The sequence below is a fragment of the Pipistrellus hanaki genome (assembly GCF_964339955.1).
Source record: "Pipistrellus hanaki genome assembly, chromosome: 18".
Taxonomy (NCBI): Eukaryota; Metazoa; Chordata; class Mammalia; order Chiroptera; family Vespertilionidae; genus Pipistrellus; species Pipistrellus hanaki.
Window position 1 is genome coordinate 639,815 of NC_140520.1, and position 16,960 is coordinate 656,774.

The 16,960-nt window shown below is 59.5% G+C and overlaps 5 protein-coding genes and 1 long non-coding RNA gene across 9 annotated transcripts in view; 3 read left to right on the forward strand and 3 right to left on the reverse strand.

The window, feature by feature from the left end:
- Window positions 1–68: 68 nt before the first annotated feature.
- On the reverse strand, window positions 69–711 carry LOC311613133 (histone H2A type 1-like). Its single transcript, XM_084866623.1, has one exon. The coding sequence runs from the start codon at window positions 587–589 to the stop codon at window positions 191–193; it is 399 nt and encodes a 132-aa protein (XP_084722749.1). The 5' UTR covers window positions 590–711; the 3' UTR covers window positions 69–190.
- Window positions 712–881: 170 nt separating this feature from the next.
- Window positions 882–1,265, forward strand: LOC311613082 (histone H2B type 1-A; the record flags this gene model as incomplete). Its single annotated transcript, XM_084866550.1, has 1 exon — window positions 882–1,265. The coding sequence occupies one exon, from the start codon at window positions 882–884 to the stop codon at window positions 1,263–1,265; it is 384 nt and encodes a 127-aa protein (XP_084722676.1).
- A 202-nt stretch (window positions 1,266–1,467) lies between these two features.
- On the reverse strand, window positions 1,468–1,851 carry LOC311613090 (histone H2B type 1-A-like; the record flags this gene model as incomplete). The annotated part of the gene is made up of 1 exon (XM_084866558.1): window positions 1,468–1,851. One exon carries the CDS (start codon window positions 1,849–1,851, stop codon window positions 1,468–1,470), a length of 384 nt encoding a protein of 127 aa, XP_084722684.1.
- Window positions 1,852–2,147: 296 nt separating this feature from the next.
- Window positions 2,148–2,540, forward strand: LOC311613134 (histone H2A type 2-A-like; the record flags this gene model as incomplete). The annotated part of the gene is made up of 1 exon (XM_084866624.1): window positions 2,148–2,540. The coding sequence occupies one exon, from the start codon at window positions 2,148–2,150 to the stop codon at window positions 2,538–2,540; it is 393 nt and encodes a 130-aa protein (XP_084722750.1).
- A 5,626-nt stretch (window positions 2,541–8,166) lies between these two features.
- CARMIL1 (capping protein regulator and myosin 1 linker 1) overlaps window positions 8,167–16,960 on the reverse strand; it is a 57,202-nt gene continuing 48,408 nt past the window's right edge. Inside the window, exons 34-38 of one of the 4 annotated variants that reach the window (XM_084865596.1) lie at window positions 14,532–14,616; window positions 13,783–13,965; window positions 12,991–13,137; window positions 11,843–11,968; window positions 8,167–9,101 (exon numbers count right to left, since the gene is read on the reverse strand). In XM_084865596.1, the coding sequence (XP_084721722.1) occupies window positions 8,965–9,101; window positions 11,843–11,968; window positions 12,991–13,137; window positions 13,783–13,965; window positions 14,532–14,616 (678 nt within the window). In that variant the 3' untranslated portion in view covers window positions 8,167–8,964. Of the gene's footprint in view, window positions 9,102–11,565; window positions 11,969–12,990; window positions 13,138–13,782; window positions 13,966–14,531; window positions 14,617–16,960 lie in introns of those variants that run through there. The other 3 variants (XM_084865597.1, XM_084865595.1, XM_084865598.1) reach the window with 3 other exon arrangements.
- On the forward strand, window positions 14,990–16,649 carry LOC311612601. Its single transcript, XR_014793315.1, has 2 exons — window positions 14,990–15,523; window positions 15,559–16,649. It is a non-coding gene; the product is annotated as an uncharacterized lncRNA (long non-coding RNA).

Here is a 16,960-nt window from a genome sequence, read left to right on the forward strand (position 1 = left end):
ACACCCCCCTCCTTCTCCACCGGGGATGGAGCCCGCAACTTGGGCACGTGCCCTTGACCTGGAACCAAAGCCGAGACCTTTCCATCTGGGCCGGCCAGGGCTTGTCAGTCACCGTTTTGCTTCAGCTCCTTCTCAGACACTTGAGTGGCCCTGAAAAGAGCCTTTGGTTTTGAACGTTGCTTTTTGCCCCTCACTTGCCCTTGCCCTTGGCCTTGTGGTGGCTCTCGTTCTTCTTGGGCAGCAGCACGGCCTGGATGTTGGGCAGCACGCCGCCCTGCGCGATGGTCACCTTGCCCAGCAGCTTGTTGAGCTCCTCGTCGTTGCGGATGGCCAGCTGCAGGTGGCGCGGCGCGATGCGTGACTTCCTGTTGTGGCGGGCCGCGTTGCCCGCCAGCTCCAGGATCTCGGCCGCCAGGTACTCCAGCACGGCCGCCAGGTACACGGGCGCGCCGGCGCCGATCCGCTCCGCGTAGTTGCCTTTATGCAACAGGCGATGCACACGTCCCACGGGGAACCGTAGCTGAGCCCTGAAAGAGCGAGATACGGTCTTGGCGCGAGACTTGCGATCCGGCTTTGCCGACACAGACATGGTGCTGAATATGTCCTGCGAGGAGAAGATACCCTCAGGGCAAATGCAGGGCCAATTTATAGTCCACCAGTAGGTTGTGACTTGCCATCTGATTGGCTGACTGGCGGGTGTCTATCCAATCAGAGAGCATTACTGAAATCACTTCATTTGCATACACGTCACTACCATTATCCAATCAGATGGCGGCTGCCCAGCGGTCAGTTGAAGGCCACCCTATAAATACCAGGCCTTTGGCCACCAACCGCTGTTCCCTGACCCGCGTCGGTGGCAGTTGTGAGGCTGAGCACGCACCATGCCGGAGCTGGCTTCGAAGGGCGCCGCCATTTCCAAGAAGGGCTTTAAGAAAGCCGTTACCAAGACTCAGAAGAAAGAGGGCAAGAAGCGCAAGCGCAGCCGCAAGGAGAGCTACTCGATTTACATCTACAAGGTGCTCAAGCAGGTGCACCCCGACACCGGCATCTCATCCAAGGCCATGAGCATCATGAACTCGTTTGTGAATGACATCTTCGAGCGCATCGCGGGCGAGGCGTCGCGCCTGGCGCATTACAACAAGCGCTCCACCATAACCTCTCGCGAGATCCAAACGGCCGTGCGCCTGCTGCTGCCCGGCGAGCTGGCCAAGCACGCCGTGTCCGAGGGCACCAAGGCCGTCACCAAGTACACCAGCTCCAAGTAAAAGGATTTGGCCTGTCTAGGTGGCCTTTTAACCCAAAGGCTCTTTTAAGAGCCACCTATGTTTCCTGGAAAGCGCTGTGTTGCAAAATTGAATAGTCACTGGGGGCATTGTGTGGTGCACAACTGAAACCTTAGCCCTTTTCTAAATAGTTACAGGTGGCTCTGAAAAGAGCCTTTGGGGTCGGGGGCCGGGCCGCGGCGCCTCACTTGGAGCTGGTGTACTTGGTGACGGCCTTGGTGCCCTCGGACACGGCGTGCTTGGCCAGCTCACCGGGCAGCAGCAGGCGCACGGCCGTCTGGATCTCGCGAGAAGTTATGGTGGAGCGCTTGTTGTAATGCGCCAGGCGCGACGCCTCAGCAGCGAGGCGCTCAAAAATGTCATTCACAAATGAGTTCATGATGCTCATGGCCTTGGATGAGATGCCGGTGTCGGGGTGCACCTGTTTAAGCACCTTGTACACGTACACCGAGTAGCTCTCTTTGCGGCTGCGCTTACGCTTCTTACCCTCTTTCTTCTGAGTCTTGGTAACGGCTTTCTTAAAGCCCTTCTTGGAAATGGCGGCGCCCTTCGAAGCCAGCTCCGGCATGGTGCGTGCTCAGCCCCGCAACTGCCACCGACACGGGTCAGGGAACAGCGGTTGGTGGCCAAAGGCCTGGTATTTATAGGGTGGCCTTCAACTGACCGCTGGGCAGCCGCCATCTGATTGGATAATGGTAGTGACGTGTATGCAAATGAAGTGATTTCAGTAATGCTCTCTGATTGGATAGACACCCGCCAGTCAGCCAATCAGATGGCAAGTCACAATCTACGGCAGACTATAAATAGGCCCTCTGTGGCGTGTTTTAGTTAGATTTCTAGTTGTTGCTGCTGCCATCTTAAGTTATGTCTGGGCGGGGCAAGCAGGGTGGCAAGGCTCGTGCCAAAGCCAAATCTCGCTCCGTTAGAGCCCAGCTGCAGTTCCCCGTGGGCCGCATCCACCGGCTACTCCGCAAGGGCAACTATGCGGAGCGCATTGGGGCGGGCGCGCCCGTGTACATGGCGGCCGTGCTAGAGTACCTGACGGCGGAGATCTTAGAGTTGGCGGGAAACGCGTCCCGCGACAACAAGAAGACGCGCATCATCCCGCGCCACCTGCAGCTGGCCATCCGCAACGACGAGGAACTCAACAGGCTACTGGGCGGTGTGACCATCGCGCAGGGCGGCGTGCTGCCCAACATCCAGGCCGTGCTGCTGCCCAAGAAGACCGAGAGCCACCACAAGGCCAAGGGCAAGTGAGGAACCTGAACATCCAGAGAAAGAAACCAAAGGCTCTTTTCAGAGCCACGCAGGTCCTCAGTAAAGGCTGTACACAGCGTGAAAAGCTGGCTGCTGTCTTCTCTGGCGAGCTCCTTAGGGAAGCCTAGCGCTCCAGGGACCACCTCTAGTTCCGGTAACGGGCTCTTTAAAAACCAGGTTCCGGTCCTAGAGGGCCTTTGGGGTTTGCTTTTAGGGTAGCCGCAAGCTTAGTTACGGAGCCCTAGGGAGGAGCAGGCCTCAGCGCTCTGACTTGGCTCTGTGACTTCCAGGCTAAGGATCCAACAAGCTGCGTGATTTCCGCAAAAGGAGCTCCTAGAAAGGGCTTCCCTCCAAGCGGGCTGCTAGTTCTCCGGAATCCCCAGGCAGCGAAAGCCAGGCGTTAGCAAACCAGTCTTACCACCTGGGAAAGGGTCGTGTATTTGATAACTGACTTCACATGTGCTTAGTAAGTGTTTTCTTAAAATGTATCTCAAAAATGAGCTTGATGCCATATGTGATGGGACCTAGTGTCATTCTCAGAGATTGGAATGTGGACTTTTTGAAATTATTAGGGAATTTTGGTCCTTTACAGAAGCTTACAGAGACATTTTTAGTTTCTGTTTCCACTGCAAATACCAAGTCAATTTGGAAAGTAAATGAACACTTAGGATGTCGAATTCAAAATTACAGCATCCAAGTTTTGCTTATCTCCAAGAAAAAACAATCTAATCGGTATCTAAAAAAAAAATTGCTGGACATTGAAGTTCCACATAGACATGTATAGAAGCAGGTGTGAAGGATCGTTTAAAGTCCTATGAATTTAAAGAGAATAAACTATAATACATTAACTAGGGGCAATCAAGTATGAAATTATCTCTTGAATTAATGTACATAAGTACTAAGGCACACAATTGGGGGAGGCTCAAAGGAAGGAAAATTTTTTAAGACAAAACTTGCAGATACTGGGACAAATTAGATGTTTAGAACATTGCCAATAACTTTAACATGCAACATTTTAAAACCAGAATAATGATATAAATGACTGAATGGGGATGTGAAAATTTTCCTAAACAAGAATTTCAAAAATGTCACCTATGCTCCCCACCAAGCAAGGGTAGCTTAACTCCCAGACTCGCTGAAGCACAGAGTGTGGACAGGGAGGAGGGCGTGACTTCACAATAGAGAAATCTGGAAAGCACCACCTCCGCCCGATGGTCAGGGCTAACAGGTTCAAACCTGAAAGGTATACCGGCTCTGTCTGGAGTAGCCCAGTGGGCTGAGCACCCTTGTCCCAGGCACCCAGCGGTCACTGGTTCGATTCTGGTAAGAACACACGTGCCCTGGTTGCCCAGAAGGGGGTGTGCAGGAGGCAGCCGGTGGATATTTCTCTCTCCCTCTCCCTCCTTCCCTACAAAAAAAACCCACACACACAACATTTTTTTTTTTAAGTTATACGAGTTATTGCACAGCTAATGAGTTTATTCGGGAAGAGCAGAGGAACTGCAGTTGTGGGCAAGCCAAGCATGCAGCTCCAGGCCAGTCCGAGGACCAAGGAGAAAGGAGAGGTGGGAGAGAGAGTGACGTTCCTCGCTGGCCCCGAATCCACTCAGACTGCTGTCCTTGTGAGGCTGTTTATACACAATCTCCCCAAAAGGGCCTGACGAGCTCCTTCTTTATTCCGGCTTTGCACGGCGTGTAGAGAAGGAAAATCGACGGCTCGGGAGGTGGCAGGACCCGGGAACCGCTTACTCAGGGCGGGGTGTTGCGGGCAGGGGCTGGGGCGCGTCTCCTGGTCTTGTAAAGAGTCGACCTGAATCAAGTCCCTCTTTTTTAAATATATATATATTTATTTACTGATTTCAGAGAGGAAGGGAGAGGGAAAGATAGAAATATCTATAATGAGAGGGAATCATGGGTCAGCTACCTCCTGCACGCCCCCTCCCCCCCCAATGGGAATGGAGTCCACAACCCAGGCCTGTGCCCTGACCCGGAATCGAACCCTGACCTCCTGGTTCCTAGGTCCACACTCAACCCCTGAGCCAGGCCGGCCGGGGCTGAAGTCCCTCCTGGTGCCACACTCAGGGCTCCCGGAGAACAGGAAGGACGGCCAGGCTGTTCCCACCTGGGTCTTGCCCCCGCCCTCCCCTCCCCCTGAGTTAGAGGAGCTGTGGGCTGTCAAACCATCAGACAGACACCGCCAGGGTCACAACACACACACAGTCAGCAGCGCATGTCCCTTTGCAGCTGCAGGTTTATTTCCAGGTCAGAGTCGCGTTGCAGACAGCACAGCGGGCACAGCGGGTACGGCGGGCAGACGAGGCAGAAGGTCATGGGAGGGCACGGAGCACAGGGTGGGTACACTGCCCGCCCCATCACTGCAGACGGGGGGGAGGGGAATGAGAGGGTTCACGGAGGCTTGGGGTGGGGGAAGCCTGAGGTCACAGGGAAGGGGACACACAGCCTGCAGGGGGAGGGGCTTTGAAAAGCACCGAGTCCTTAGCGATAGGGACCCACGTCTTTCATCACAAATCCCACGCTGTCTGCTACGGTTCGCTTGAGGTTCCCCCGACAGCAAAGCATAGAGACCCAGACGCACACCAGGCGCCGAGCAGAGCCGCCTGCAGATCAGGGGCTGCTTCTCAGCCGGACACAGAGCCGGCTCCGACTTCTGGATCTTCCCGGCCCCGTCGGCGTCACAGGGACGCAGAAGGCTCTCCCGGGACTTCTCGGGGTCGACGCCGCGGATGCTGGGCTGAGGACAGAAAGGACCGTCCACAGGCAAGACCCTGGCCGCTCTTGGAGGCCCCTCCCTGCGGCTCACAGTATGGGGGACCCCCCACCCCTGCTCCAGAGGCCCCCAGGGGGAGCCACGCCCCTCTTCACCCCGACAGGGTGGCCGAGGGCCGCTCCTCCCTCAGCAGGTCCCTCAAGGCCAGAGAACTGTCCCCAGGGCAGAGCTTTCAGAGCCGCTGTCGCCCGCCCCTGTGGCTCCGGGGCTGAGCGTCGACCTGGGAACCAGGGGGTCAGGTGTGCGGGCTCAGACCACGGCGATGGCTGCCGCGGGTCATTAACGAACAAAGCAGAGACCACGTCGGGGAGCCCGGGCCGCCCAGCTGGTTTGGGGGAGGGGCAGTGTCTTTGTGAAAGTCCAGTTCCTCCTCGCTCTGAGGGGCCTCCACAGCAAGTCCCTCGGCAGCACTGAGCCCGTTTAGGGGAGGCCATTGCCCCAGCCTCAATATGCATGACGTTTGTGACTGTGCAGACACATGGCCTCCCTCCCTCCCCCCACTCTCTCTCTCTCTCTCTCTCTCTCTCTCTCTCTCTCTCTCTCTCTCTCTCACACACACACACACACACACACACACACACACACACACACACATTGGGAAAGTGGGGCTAAGCCCCCCTCCCGCCCCCGAACTCTCTGGCATCCCCAGGTGGCTGGGGCGGGCCCTGCGGTGACGCTGACTCTGGGAGACACCTTTCCTTTCTCCGCGGAGAGACCAGGGTCGGCCCGGGTGCCGCTCACCTTGGGGGCCAGGGGCTGCCAGACCCTCAGGAAGCCCACAGCGTCCCAGCCACAGGGGCCCACGCGCTGTCCATGGTGCTGACGGCGAGTGCAACCCGGGAGCGGCTGGAACCTGGGTCAGACTGACTCCTGGCTCCAGCCCTCACCCGCCGGCTCCTGCCCTCCCCCCACACCAGCTCCTGCCATCCCTGCCGGCTCCTGCCTCCCCCAGCACCAGCTCCTGCCTTCTCCCTGCACCGGCTTCTGACCTCCCCGCACACCAGCTCCTGCCCTCTCGGACCTTCTCTGAGGCTTGAGTCTGCAGCTGGCGAGGGGCTGTCGCCCTGGTGTGGCTCAGCGGTCCCCAAGCCCCGCCCCTGCCAGGGGACAGCTGCCTAGAGCCTGCCCATCTGAGGCCCAGCCTTCCCGGTCCTCTCCCCGCTCCCTGCCCCCTTCCCAGTCCCCTCCCACCCACCGGGAGCCCTGGGCGCTGGGGCCGCACTCTCCATGGTCCCCACCTTCACCCTTAAACTTCTCACTCACAGAAAATACCCCCTTCCATTGGACTCACTTCCAAATTTGTCTCGTGTTTGTTTGTTTTTAATATAATTTTATTGATTTCAGAGAGGATGGGAGAGGGGGAGAGAGAAACATTAATGGTGAGAGAATCATGGATCGGCTGCCTCCTGCATGCCCCCCACTGGGGATCGAGCCTGCAACCCGGGGCTGTGCCCTGCCCGGGAATCGAACCCTGACATTCTGGTTCACGCCGGCCTGGCTCAGGAGGTTTTCCAGAGGGAGCTCCCCAGTGAAAGGGCTGGAGGCGGTGACGGTGTCAGGGCCCCGTGGACCGGATTCGGGCGTTTAGGGATGGGATCTGCAGGAGCCGGGAGCCCCTTGGGGCTGGGAGGTTCTCCCCGCTGGGAATGGGGTGCTGGGGCTGGGGAGGGGGAGGGGGGTAATTAACCAGAAAACTCGGAGCACAGCCAGCACCACGCAGCTGAAGTCAGCCCGAGGCCGCGTGTGGTTCACGTGGCTCCCTCCACGGAGACCCTGCGGGCGTGGCTGGAGCCAGGCCGTGGCGCCGAGGGTTTTAAAGCTTCCCTCGGTGACAGTGCAGCCGCTGCCCAGCAGCTCCAACCCCCACTGAGAGCAAGAGAATTCTCCGGGAGAGGGGATAAGCGAAGCAGAGATGAGAAACTTATCGGAGTTCAGAGTAACCATGGTAAAGACGGCCAACAGCGAAGGTGTGGTGACTGCGAAAACAGGAAGAACGGCAGCACAGATAAAGGAGCCCACAGCAGGAGCCCACAGCAGCCCAGGGGGAGCTGAGGGGCGGCTCTGTTAGAAGGGAAGGTTGAAAAAACTCAGAGAACCAAAAAGAAAAAGAAAAAACCACTAGGATGTCTGCAACTTTGTACAAAGTCAGAAAGGTGTTTCCAGCTGGGACTGCACACAAGGCTTCCTCTGGCATCACCCCCAATAGCTACCTGGGGACCCCTCCGGACCGTACAGTGCCGAGGGGTCGTCTCACTGGAGCGCCGCCCGGTTCCCATGGACGGAGGAAGCAGACGAAAAGAAATTGGACAGATTTGTCATAAAAAGAAAATTACTGGAACTAGAGCGAACGCTTTTTAAAAACATATATTTATATGTCATTTCTTTTGTAACCACATGAATACAAAAGATCCCTTAAATCATGTAGATCAGGAAATGAGAAAAGGAAGACCCCCCCCCCATAATCTCACCCCCAGAGGTACCGGAGGACAGTGGCTCACCGGTGTGCGTCCTCCAGGGGTGTTCACAGGCACCAACCTGGGATCACACGCTAAGGCCCTTCCATTTAACAGGCAAACCCTTCGGGTCACGTCCTGGTTCACACTCGCATCCCACGTGTGACCAGGACTCCTCCCCGGGGTGAGGGCAGGTGGCGGGTACGACCCGTGGGCGCTGAACTGAGAGCCTGGGAACGGCTGCTCCTGGACTTTGGACCCAAACACAGCGTCCGTTACCACCAGCCAAACGCATCGAACGGCAGCGGTGGGCCCCGGTGAGACCATTTATTGGTATAAATATACGCATTGTAAAACACCTCCCGCAGGTCGGGGAAGTGACGTGTCATAGAAAGAGTAGTATTTTTTTATTTGTTTGCCGGTCTCTTAAATTCTCTCTTAAAATTACACATTCAAAGCTCATATGCAGACAGAAAGTAAAGAAATTTTTAAAAAACGAGCATATCCGTACACCCTCATTCGAGCCCACTGTGCACCTCTACCCGGGCACATGGGGAGGCGGCCGCGGCCTCTGCCCAGTCCCCACCGCGCCTGCCGGTGGGCGGGCCAGGCCGCTGACCGCGTGGGGACGCACCCCGCCGCCCCCCCCCCGGGGATGGACACGCCATCCTGACTCGGCACATACATCTACGCGGGGGGCTCGTTAGTGTGCCGTCATAACTACAGGTGCAGCTGCTACAGCGAGGAAGCCGCTCCAGGGGCCGGGGGCCGGGGGCCGGGGGCCGTCTGACAGGCCTGGGCGGAGGGCCCAGGGCCCCGGGCGGTGCCCCTGCGGGAGCGCGCCCAGTGGCCGGGCCCCTCCCCACCTCCTCCCACAGGGCAGCAGAGCCGCCAGGAGAAATTCAAGTATGGCCGCGGCACCGGCTGGCACCGGCGAAGGCACAGGCAGAACGCCAGTGCCGGGAGAAGCCAGAGCACGTGTGCCGATCACCAAGCAGTGGGTCTGCTTCTGGTTCCGTGGAAAGAACAGAGCAGAGAGAGCAGCACAGAGACGAGGCCGGGGGAGACGAGGCCGGGGAGACGAGGCCGGGGAGACGAGGCCGGGGAGACGAGGCCGCGGCGGCGGGGCGGCCCGGTGCCCCCGGAGGCCGCCCGGCGCTGCCGGACGTCGGGGCCGTGACCGTCACACGAAGATGAACTCCTTCTCGGTGTCCTCCCCGGAGTCGCTGGGCTTGCGGCCCTGCCGGCCGTCCCTGCGGGGGGACCACGGCTTCTGGTCCTGGAACTCCTGGGGCTGCGGGCCCCAGCTCCTCCTCCAGACTGAAACAGAAGGGGGGAGGGAGGGGGCTCGTCACCGATTCACCAACACGCCGGCCGCCAGCCATGGCGAGGCCGGCCCGTCGGGAGGACACGTTCCAGAAACACGCAGCACCACACCGAGACTCAGACAGAAGGCGTGTCGAAGCAGAAAACATACACGACGCCAGCCTGTGAGGGGACCCTCGGGGCAGGGCTGTGGTGGAGAATCGGGCGGGAAACCCACACGGAGGAGGGCGGGAGGGAAAGGGGTGCCTGAGAGGAGGTGACCACGTCACCCCAGCCACAGGTGCCCCCACAGCGGACCGGGAGGACTGGGCAGGCAACTCGGGTACGAGAACTCGTGACTCCTCGCCGACAGGAGGCCCTGGGCCTGGCAGAGGACGATGGGGGCGGAGGCTGGAGCCGCCGTCACTGCTCCTCACGCGTCACCGCTCTCCTCGCAGCCACCGAAGGCAGGCTTTGTGAAACGGGAGCAGGACTCACCACCACCTCTCCAGAGCCGCCTGTTCCCCTGGGTCAGCGGCCTGGGCTGTCCCTGCGGAAGGCTCAGGGGCCCCGGGTGTGGCCGCACAGGTCACAGGCGGTTAACTGTGACTCACAGCCTCTGTGCAGAGACCACTTCGGCCAGGGCCACACCCACAGGCTGTGTGCAGCCGCCTCACAGGCCACAGGCCAAGGCAGCCGGGGCCCGGCCGCGGGCAAGCCCTCGCTGCTTGGATCACCTCCCGTCACTGCGATGCAGCCGCGCTCGTCCCCACGGAACCGGCTACTGAACGTTCGACCACCAACGAGCGGGCGCCTCAGAGGGGACGCTCAGGAGACCATTCTCAGGCTCAAACACAAGCCTCCTCTATGTGCCTGGCGGACATCCGCATTTTCCTTTTTACATAAAATAATTTTTAAAAAGAAAAAGGGGAAGGGGGTTAAGAAGTACAAATTGGCCCAGTTGGGCAGGTCAGTGGTCGAGTGTTGACCCAGGAGGTCACAGTTTGATTCCCAGTCAGGGTGCTGGCTCGATCCCCAGTGTGGGACATGCAAGAGGCAGCCGATCCATGATTCTCTCTCAGCATTGATGTTTCTCTCCCCCCCCCTCCCTTCCTCTCTGAAATAAAATAAAAAAAAAAACACAATAGTTTCTATTAAACGAGTACAAAAACGTTTTATATAAATGTTAAAGGCACACTTTAAAATTAACTACCCATTGCGTTTTGGAGTTATTTATTACATGTTCCTCCAAGCTAATACTTGGTAAAACACTGTGTGACATGAATCGAGAATCCTCCTGATCCGTCCGCAATGTGTTAAACAGATACACGGCCTCTCCGAGTCAGGAGGCCATGCGGCCATCACAGGCCATCCGAAGCCAAAACCAGCGATTTCTTCCAGAAAAAGGAGCACGCGCTGACAGGACACCGCAGTGCACAGCGAGAGGAAGAGGGGACACGTGTGAAATTCAGAAGGCGCAGCTACAAACACTCCCCTGAGAGCAAGCGGGCAGCCGGCCGGCCCATCGACGCGCAGACGGCCACACAACGAGCACAGGACAGTGACGCCGCGGGCAGTGTGCTTTCAGAACCGCGGCCTGTGTCATGGTCGCGGGGCCGAGGAGGGGAGGAATCCGTCTCAGAAGACTTAGAGGATGCAAACCCCCGGCAGAATTGCTCTGCCGACCGCGACTGGTTAAGCCAGACACCGTTCCGAAAGCAGACTGCCAGGCGGCGCTCAGGGGCACGCAGCCGAGGGCTAGGAACTGGCACTAACAGAGCGGCGTTGAAACATACGTGAAGTTACTTTAATTGGAGGCCCGGTAAAAATGTCCCTTTGCTGTTCCCACCCGTATTTCAAGAAACCGAGGCAAAAAGCAAATACAAGATGGTCCCATTTAATCCCATCAAAATGAGAATTTTAAACCGGAGAAGTCACGGGGAACATCTGAGACAGCCACAGACTCCTGCCTTTCTGGGGCTGGCTTCTCTCTGCCTGCCTCCTCTTTTCATCCCAAGTCAAGGGATGATCAGTGTGGCAAGAGGGGGGGAGGGGGGGTGAAAGGAGGGGGGCGGGGGTGTCTCTGGGTCTGTGTGTTGTCTGAGTGCGTTTAGTGGCCGACTGAAGACTGAATAGGGAACATCGCATTGGATCAAAGGAGCTTTGCTAATGAAGTGACATTCGGCCATGGTTACCACAGTTCAAATGCAAATTTCCAAAACCTGGAAACATCTGGAACCATGGGTGTCCTTATCAAAAAAAGGACAATAGAGAGATTTCATATACTCCCCAGAAAAGCTCTGCCTCGCCCTGGCCGACGTGGGTCAGTGGAGAGTGTCAGCCTGTGGACTGTAAGGTCCCAGGTTCGATTCTGGCGAAGGGCACATGCCCTAACCCTAACCCTAAAAGAGTGTCAGCCTGTGGACTGTAAGGTCCCAGGTTCGATTCTGGCGAAGGGCACATGCCCTAACCCTAACCCTAAAAGAGTGTCAGCCTGTGGACTGTAAGGTCCCAGGTTCGATTCTGACGAAGGGCACATGTCCCGGGGAGGGGGGTGGCGGGCTCGACGCCCAGCAGGAGAGCCAATCAATGGTTCTTAAATCTTGTAAGTCGACCCTTTTCCCCAGATGGGAGGACCATCCTGTTGCCTTTCAGAAAAAAATAAAAAGTCAGCTGCGCGAACCACAGGGTTCCCTGACGGAAGTGGTTAGTGCCGGTTCTAGCCTCGGGCCCGAGGGTGACGCCGGGGGCTCTACCGGCTGTTGGCTGTGGCTTCCGGTGCCCAGCTGCCTTCGCCGCCTCCTCCGCAAGCACAGGGCCCCGCTTGGCCGGCCGCCTCCCTCCACCGGCAGGCCTGCCCCCGTCCCGGTCGCCTCTCTGAGCTGAGGAAAAGGAGCCGTTTCACCCGGCCGCAGCACACCCGTCCGCGTGGCGACACCACGGCCTCGCGCACGAACGCTCCCGATGGAACGGCAGCTCGCGCCCCCTTTGGACTCACGGACCCGCGTGTCGCCGGTCCTGGTCGGTGGCCGTTCCCCACAGAACCCAACAGCCTCCACTGGACCCACTGGCTGGACCCACGCAGGGGAGTGACGGTCTCCGGGCTTCTCCTGGGGGGAGGCGGGCCCCGCCCTAACGCTCCCTCAGGAGGCGGGAGGGGAACCAGCGCCACCCGAGGCCTGGAAGGGGTGACCAGCACTCGTGCGTCTCAGCTTCTCGGGGGAGAACGTGACTGTCCGGCCAGAGAGGCTCCGGCCACGCTCTCTCACGGAGCTGCCCTCGAACTCGAGGCCTCGTTTCAGTCATGCGACAGCCTGGCCGGCGCGGTCAGTGGCTGAGCATTGACCTATGAACCCAACACTGTCTACTGCTCGGTGAGGGCGCCAGGGCAGGAGCACGGGGTGAGTGCTCCAGACCCGAGGCCTCCAGGCCGCCGTCTCAGCGGAGGGGGAAGGTGTCTCTCCATCCCGACCTCCATCCTGACCCCATGACCTCCATCCCGACCTCCATCCTGACCCCGTGACCTCCATCCCGACCTCCATCCTGACCCCGTGACCTCCATCCCGACCTCCATCCTGACCCCATGACCTTCATCCCGACCTCCATCCCGACCTCCATCATTACCCTGTGACCTCCATCCTGACCCTGTGACCTCCATCATGACAACCACAACCTCCATCCTGATCCTGTGACCTCCATCCTGACCCCCATGACCTCCAACCCATCCCCATGATCTCAATCCTGACCCTATGACCTCCAGCCGAATCCCCGTGACCTCCAGCCGGATCCCGTGCCGTCAGTAATGCGGGCTTGAGGTCCCAGTGTTTGACCCAAGGGACGCTGATGTCACCTCGAATTCCCGAGGGGGCGCCTGGGAGGCCTGGGCGGGGACGAGCGTGCCTACCTTCCTGGGAGAACGTCCTGGGGCTGGGGCTGGGCTGGGGGCTGCCCTGGCCTTCCCTCCCCTTGTCCAAGGGCACCTTCCTCAGGACGGGCGGGAGCAGAGCGGCCCTGGGGGAGCCGAGGCCGGACGGGGAGTCCGAGACGTCCTCTGTGGAGACACAAGCTCCTGGGTCACGCGGCTCCGGGCCGATTCCTCAGACGGAGCGGCGGGCTCTTTCCGCACAAGGCACATCCTCCAGGAGCAGCACGGACTTTTCTGACTGAGCTCCCAGCCGCGAGCCAGCAGGCACACCGGGCGTCTGTGCGGGGCACTGACAGACAGGCCCAGCCCGGCCTGCGGGGCGCAGGGGGTGAGCCTCCACTTAGGAGCCAGGAGGTCAGGGTTCGATTCCCGGTCGGGGCACAGGCCCGGGTGGTGGGCTCCATCCCCAGTGTGGGCGAGCAGGAGGCAGCCGATCCGTGCTTCTCTCTCATCACTGATGTTTCTCTCTCTCCCTCTCCCTTCCTCTCTGAATAACACGTTTAAAAATCAGGCCCAGGTGCGCCACACCCTGCTCTGAACCCCAATCACGGCCCAGCAGGGGGCGCTCCCTCCAGCCTCTGCCGCGTGGGCCCTGCACCTGGAGGCAGGGACAGATGCCTCCCCCGTCCCCCTTGTGCCTGCAGCCGGACGGAGGAGTCCCGGAGGCGCTGGTCAGAGGCCGCCTGCCGGCCATTCCCCAGCCTCCAGCCCCTGGGTCATGGCCCCTGCAGGCCCCGAGCCCACGCTCACCGCCCCGCCCAGAGCGCTCACCTGCCTGCGAGGGCGCCCGGGGCTTCTGCGGGAGGGCGGGCCGCGCCGCCGGGCTGGGCTTGGGCGTCTGCAGGGCGGGCTTGGCGCCGGAGGCGCTCCGGCCGCGATGGCCCGCGTCCACCCGGGGCTCCGCCCGGGCGGTCCTCTCCGGGGAGCCCGGGAGCGCGGGGGGCAGCTTCGGCCCTGGAGCGAGAACGGGTACAAAGGCAGCTTTAAACTCAAAGGGGAGCCGGCTGGTGGGGCTCAGCGGTTGAGCGTGGACCTATGAACCAGGAGGTCACAGCTCTATTCCTGGTCAGGGTACAGGCCTGGGTTTCGGGCTCCATCCCTAGTCGGGGGCGTGCAGGAGGCAGCCGATCCATGATTCTCATCATTGATGTTTCTCTCTCTCCCTCTCCCTTCCTCTCTCTGAAAGGAATAAAAATATTTTTAAAAAAATAAAAATATCAGCATGTCCCCAACTGTCCCATCCTCCGCGTCCCCCCTCCCCGCCAACGTCCATAGTTTATAAGTTCTTCTCAACGAACTGTCTTCCCTTTGGGGATGGGAAAAGGATGGGACAAGGCCATGGGTGTGGCCGTGCCCCAGGTGCGCTGGGCAGGAGGAGGAGGAGGGAAGGCTGAGGACAGGAAACACAGAGGCCACTCTTGCCCTGCCCCCATCTATTTTCCTCCTGTCAATCACCTGTGACTCGGAACAGCAGGGGTTTCCCTAAGTACAGGGGGGAGGGGCTGCACCTCCTGACTCACCTGCCCCGCCTCCGTCCGGCTGCTCCGGGCTCGTGCTGGTGGCCGGGCTGGGTGGGTCCTGGGAGGCTGCATCGTTCCCGAGCTTCTGAAAAACCCAGGCACCCCCCGAGCGCGCGCTCATTCCAGTGTGAGAGGAGCAGAGCAGACAGTGCGACAACGACAACAGAGATCCTCCCCGGGGCCTTTTCCACGGGTGTTCAGAGGGAGCAGCAGAGAGACATCGATGGGAGAGAAACACATAGATTGGCTGCCTCCTGCAAGAGCCCTCACCGGGGCCAGGGAGGAGCCCGCCCCCCAGGAACCGTCCTTGCCCAGAATCAAACCGGGACCCGTCGGCTCTATCCACTGAGGCGAACTGGCCAGGGCGAGCGGCTCTCAGCTCCTCCCTGGCTGAGCAGCGGTGGGATCTGCCGCCCACGGCCCCCGCCTGGGCCTGCGCTGCCCGGGGCAGGACCCGCTCCAAGCCGGGGGCGGAACAGCGAGTCTTAGGGGCGGGACCAGCCTCTCCCCCGGGAACGCCCCAAAGAGAAGAGGTCCGGGCAGAGCCACGGACACGGGTGTGGCGTGTCAGCAGCAGACAGGTAAGCAACAGGAACGCATTAGAAACAGACCCCGGGCCCGGCCGGTGTGGGTCAGTGGATAGAGTGTCAGCCTGTGGGCGGAAGGGCCCGGGTTCGATTCCAGTCAAGGGCAGGTGCCCAGGTCAGGGGGTGCTGGGAGGTAACCAGTCAGTCTTTCTCAAGTCACTGTTTAACTCTTCCCTCTCCCTTCCTCCCACTCTCTCTAAAAACCAGGGAAAACACCCTCGGGTGAGGATTAACAACAAGAAACACAAAAGCCCTCAGACTTCGTGTGGAAGGCATCTGACGGCGAGGACAGGAAGGTGAGACGCCGCTGCCCGGGCAGCACCTGTGCCAGCCAGTGGCCACCAGGGGGCCCAGGAGAGGCCAGGCCCCGGAGCACTGGGCTCCGGTCGCCCTCCGGCCTCCGCGGTGACAGAGCCGCGTCCTCACCGCACGGCCCTAAGTCCACACCCTCACAGGGGCGGTGTGGCAGCGTGGCCGTGGGGAAGCCCCCCATTCCACTGTTGTAACGGAGCCGCTCACAGCTTCACCCCTCAGCACACACCCCTCGTTACCAGGGCTCCGCGGCACACCGAAAACGGTTACTCTGTGCCGATCGGACCAGAAAGAGCAACAGGTGTAATTCCTACCCATTACTGTTGTTGGCTGTTGCCGTGGTTTTATGTGACCGTCTTGGGGTGGGGGGAGGGCTTTGCCCCCGACGAGTCAGGATCACATGTCGGAGAGGTTCTCGCGCCCACCGTAGGAGAGGGAATCCCCGGCTGGCTAAAATTTTTAATACTTGGTTTCTACTATCGTTGTTTTACATATATTTATATATCTTTTTAACATGTTCTTATTGATTTCAGAGAGAAAGGGAGAGGAAGAGATAAACACCTTAATGCACACTGGGGCCTGAGCCTGAAACCCAGGCATGTGCCCTGACCAGGAATCGAACCTGGGACCCTTCAGTCCGCAGGCCTACACACTACCCACTGAGCCCGGCTAGAGCTTGTTGTTATAGTAAATGGACACTAGGTGGCGCTGAGAGACCACGGGCATGAACCTGGCTGCACTACCACCAACCCAGGAGAATTCTGTCCCAAAGCACCGGGAGGAAGGCCTGGGGCCCTCTGTCCCCCTACCCCCACCCCCAGGCAGCTGCTCTTCAGCGGGAGCTGACCCAGCAGCGCCTGGTGCACACAGCCCGCTCCCTGTCCAAGGTCTCGGAGCCCATGAACTCCACACCCTAAGGACGAGGGAGGTGGGAGGGACCTGTAACCAGGAAACTGCCAGATAACCAAGGTGCCCGGGAGCACCCGTGAGACCACATGGGTGAACACACGACCAAATAGCAATGCCAGGCCAGTGTGGCTCAGAGGTTGAGTATCGACCTATGAACCAAGAGGTCACGGTTCGATTCCTGGTCAGGGCACATGTCTGGGTTGCAGGCTCCATCCCCAGTGGGGGCCATGCAGGCGACAGCCGATTGATGATTCTTTCTCATCTCTCTCCCTTCCTCTCTGAAATCACTGAAAATATATATATATATATTTTTAAAGAAAACCTGCCCGGGTGTGGAGTCCCCTGAGCAGCCCCGGTCCTGCAGGAACACAAGGCTCCTGGGGGGAGCGGATCTAGTCTCCTCCTCCACAGAAAGGCGGGGTGCAATCCCCTGTCTTTGGAGAACCCTGTTCTGCAAACTTCGAAGCGCCCAGGGAGACCCACAGAAGCCACGGCCGGGTTAAGCGTGACCTGTGGCTCCGGGGCCACGAGGGTCCAGCCCTCTCAGGAGCTGCAGGAGGAAACAGGCAGTCGGGGGTTGGAGCGTGAATGACACATCCAGTCTGCTGGGGGCTCAGCAAT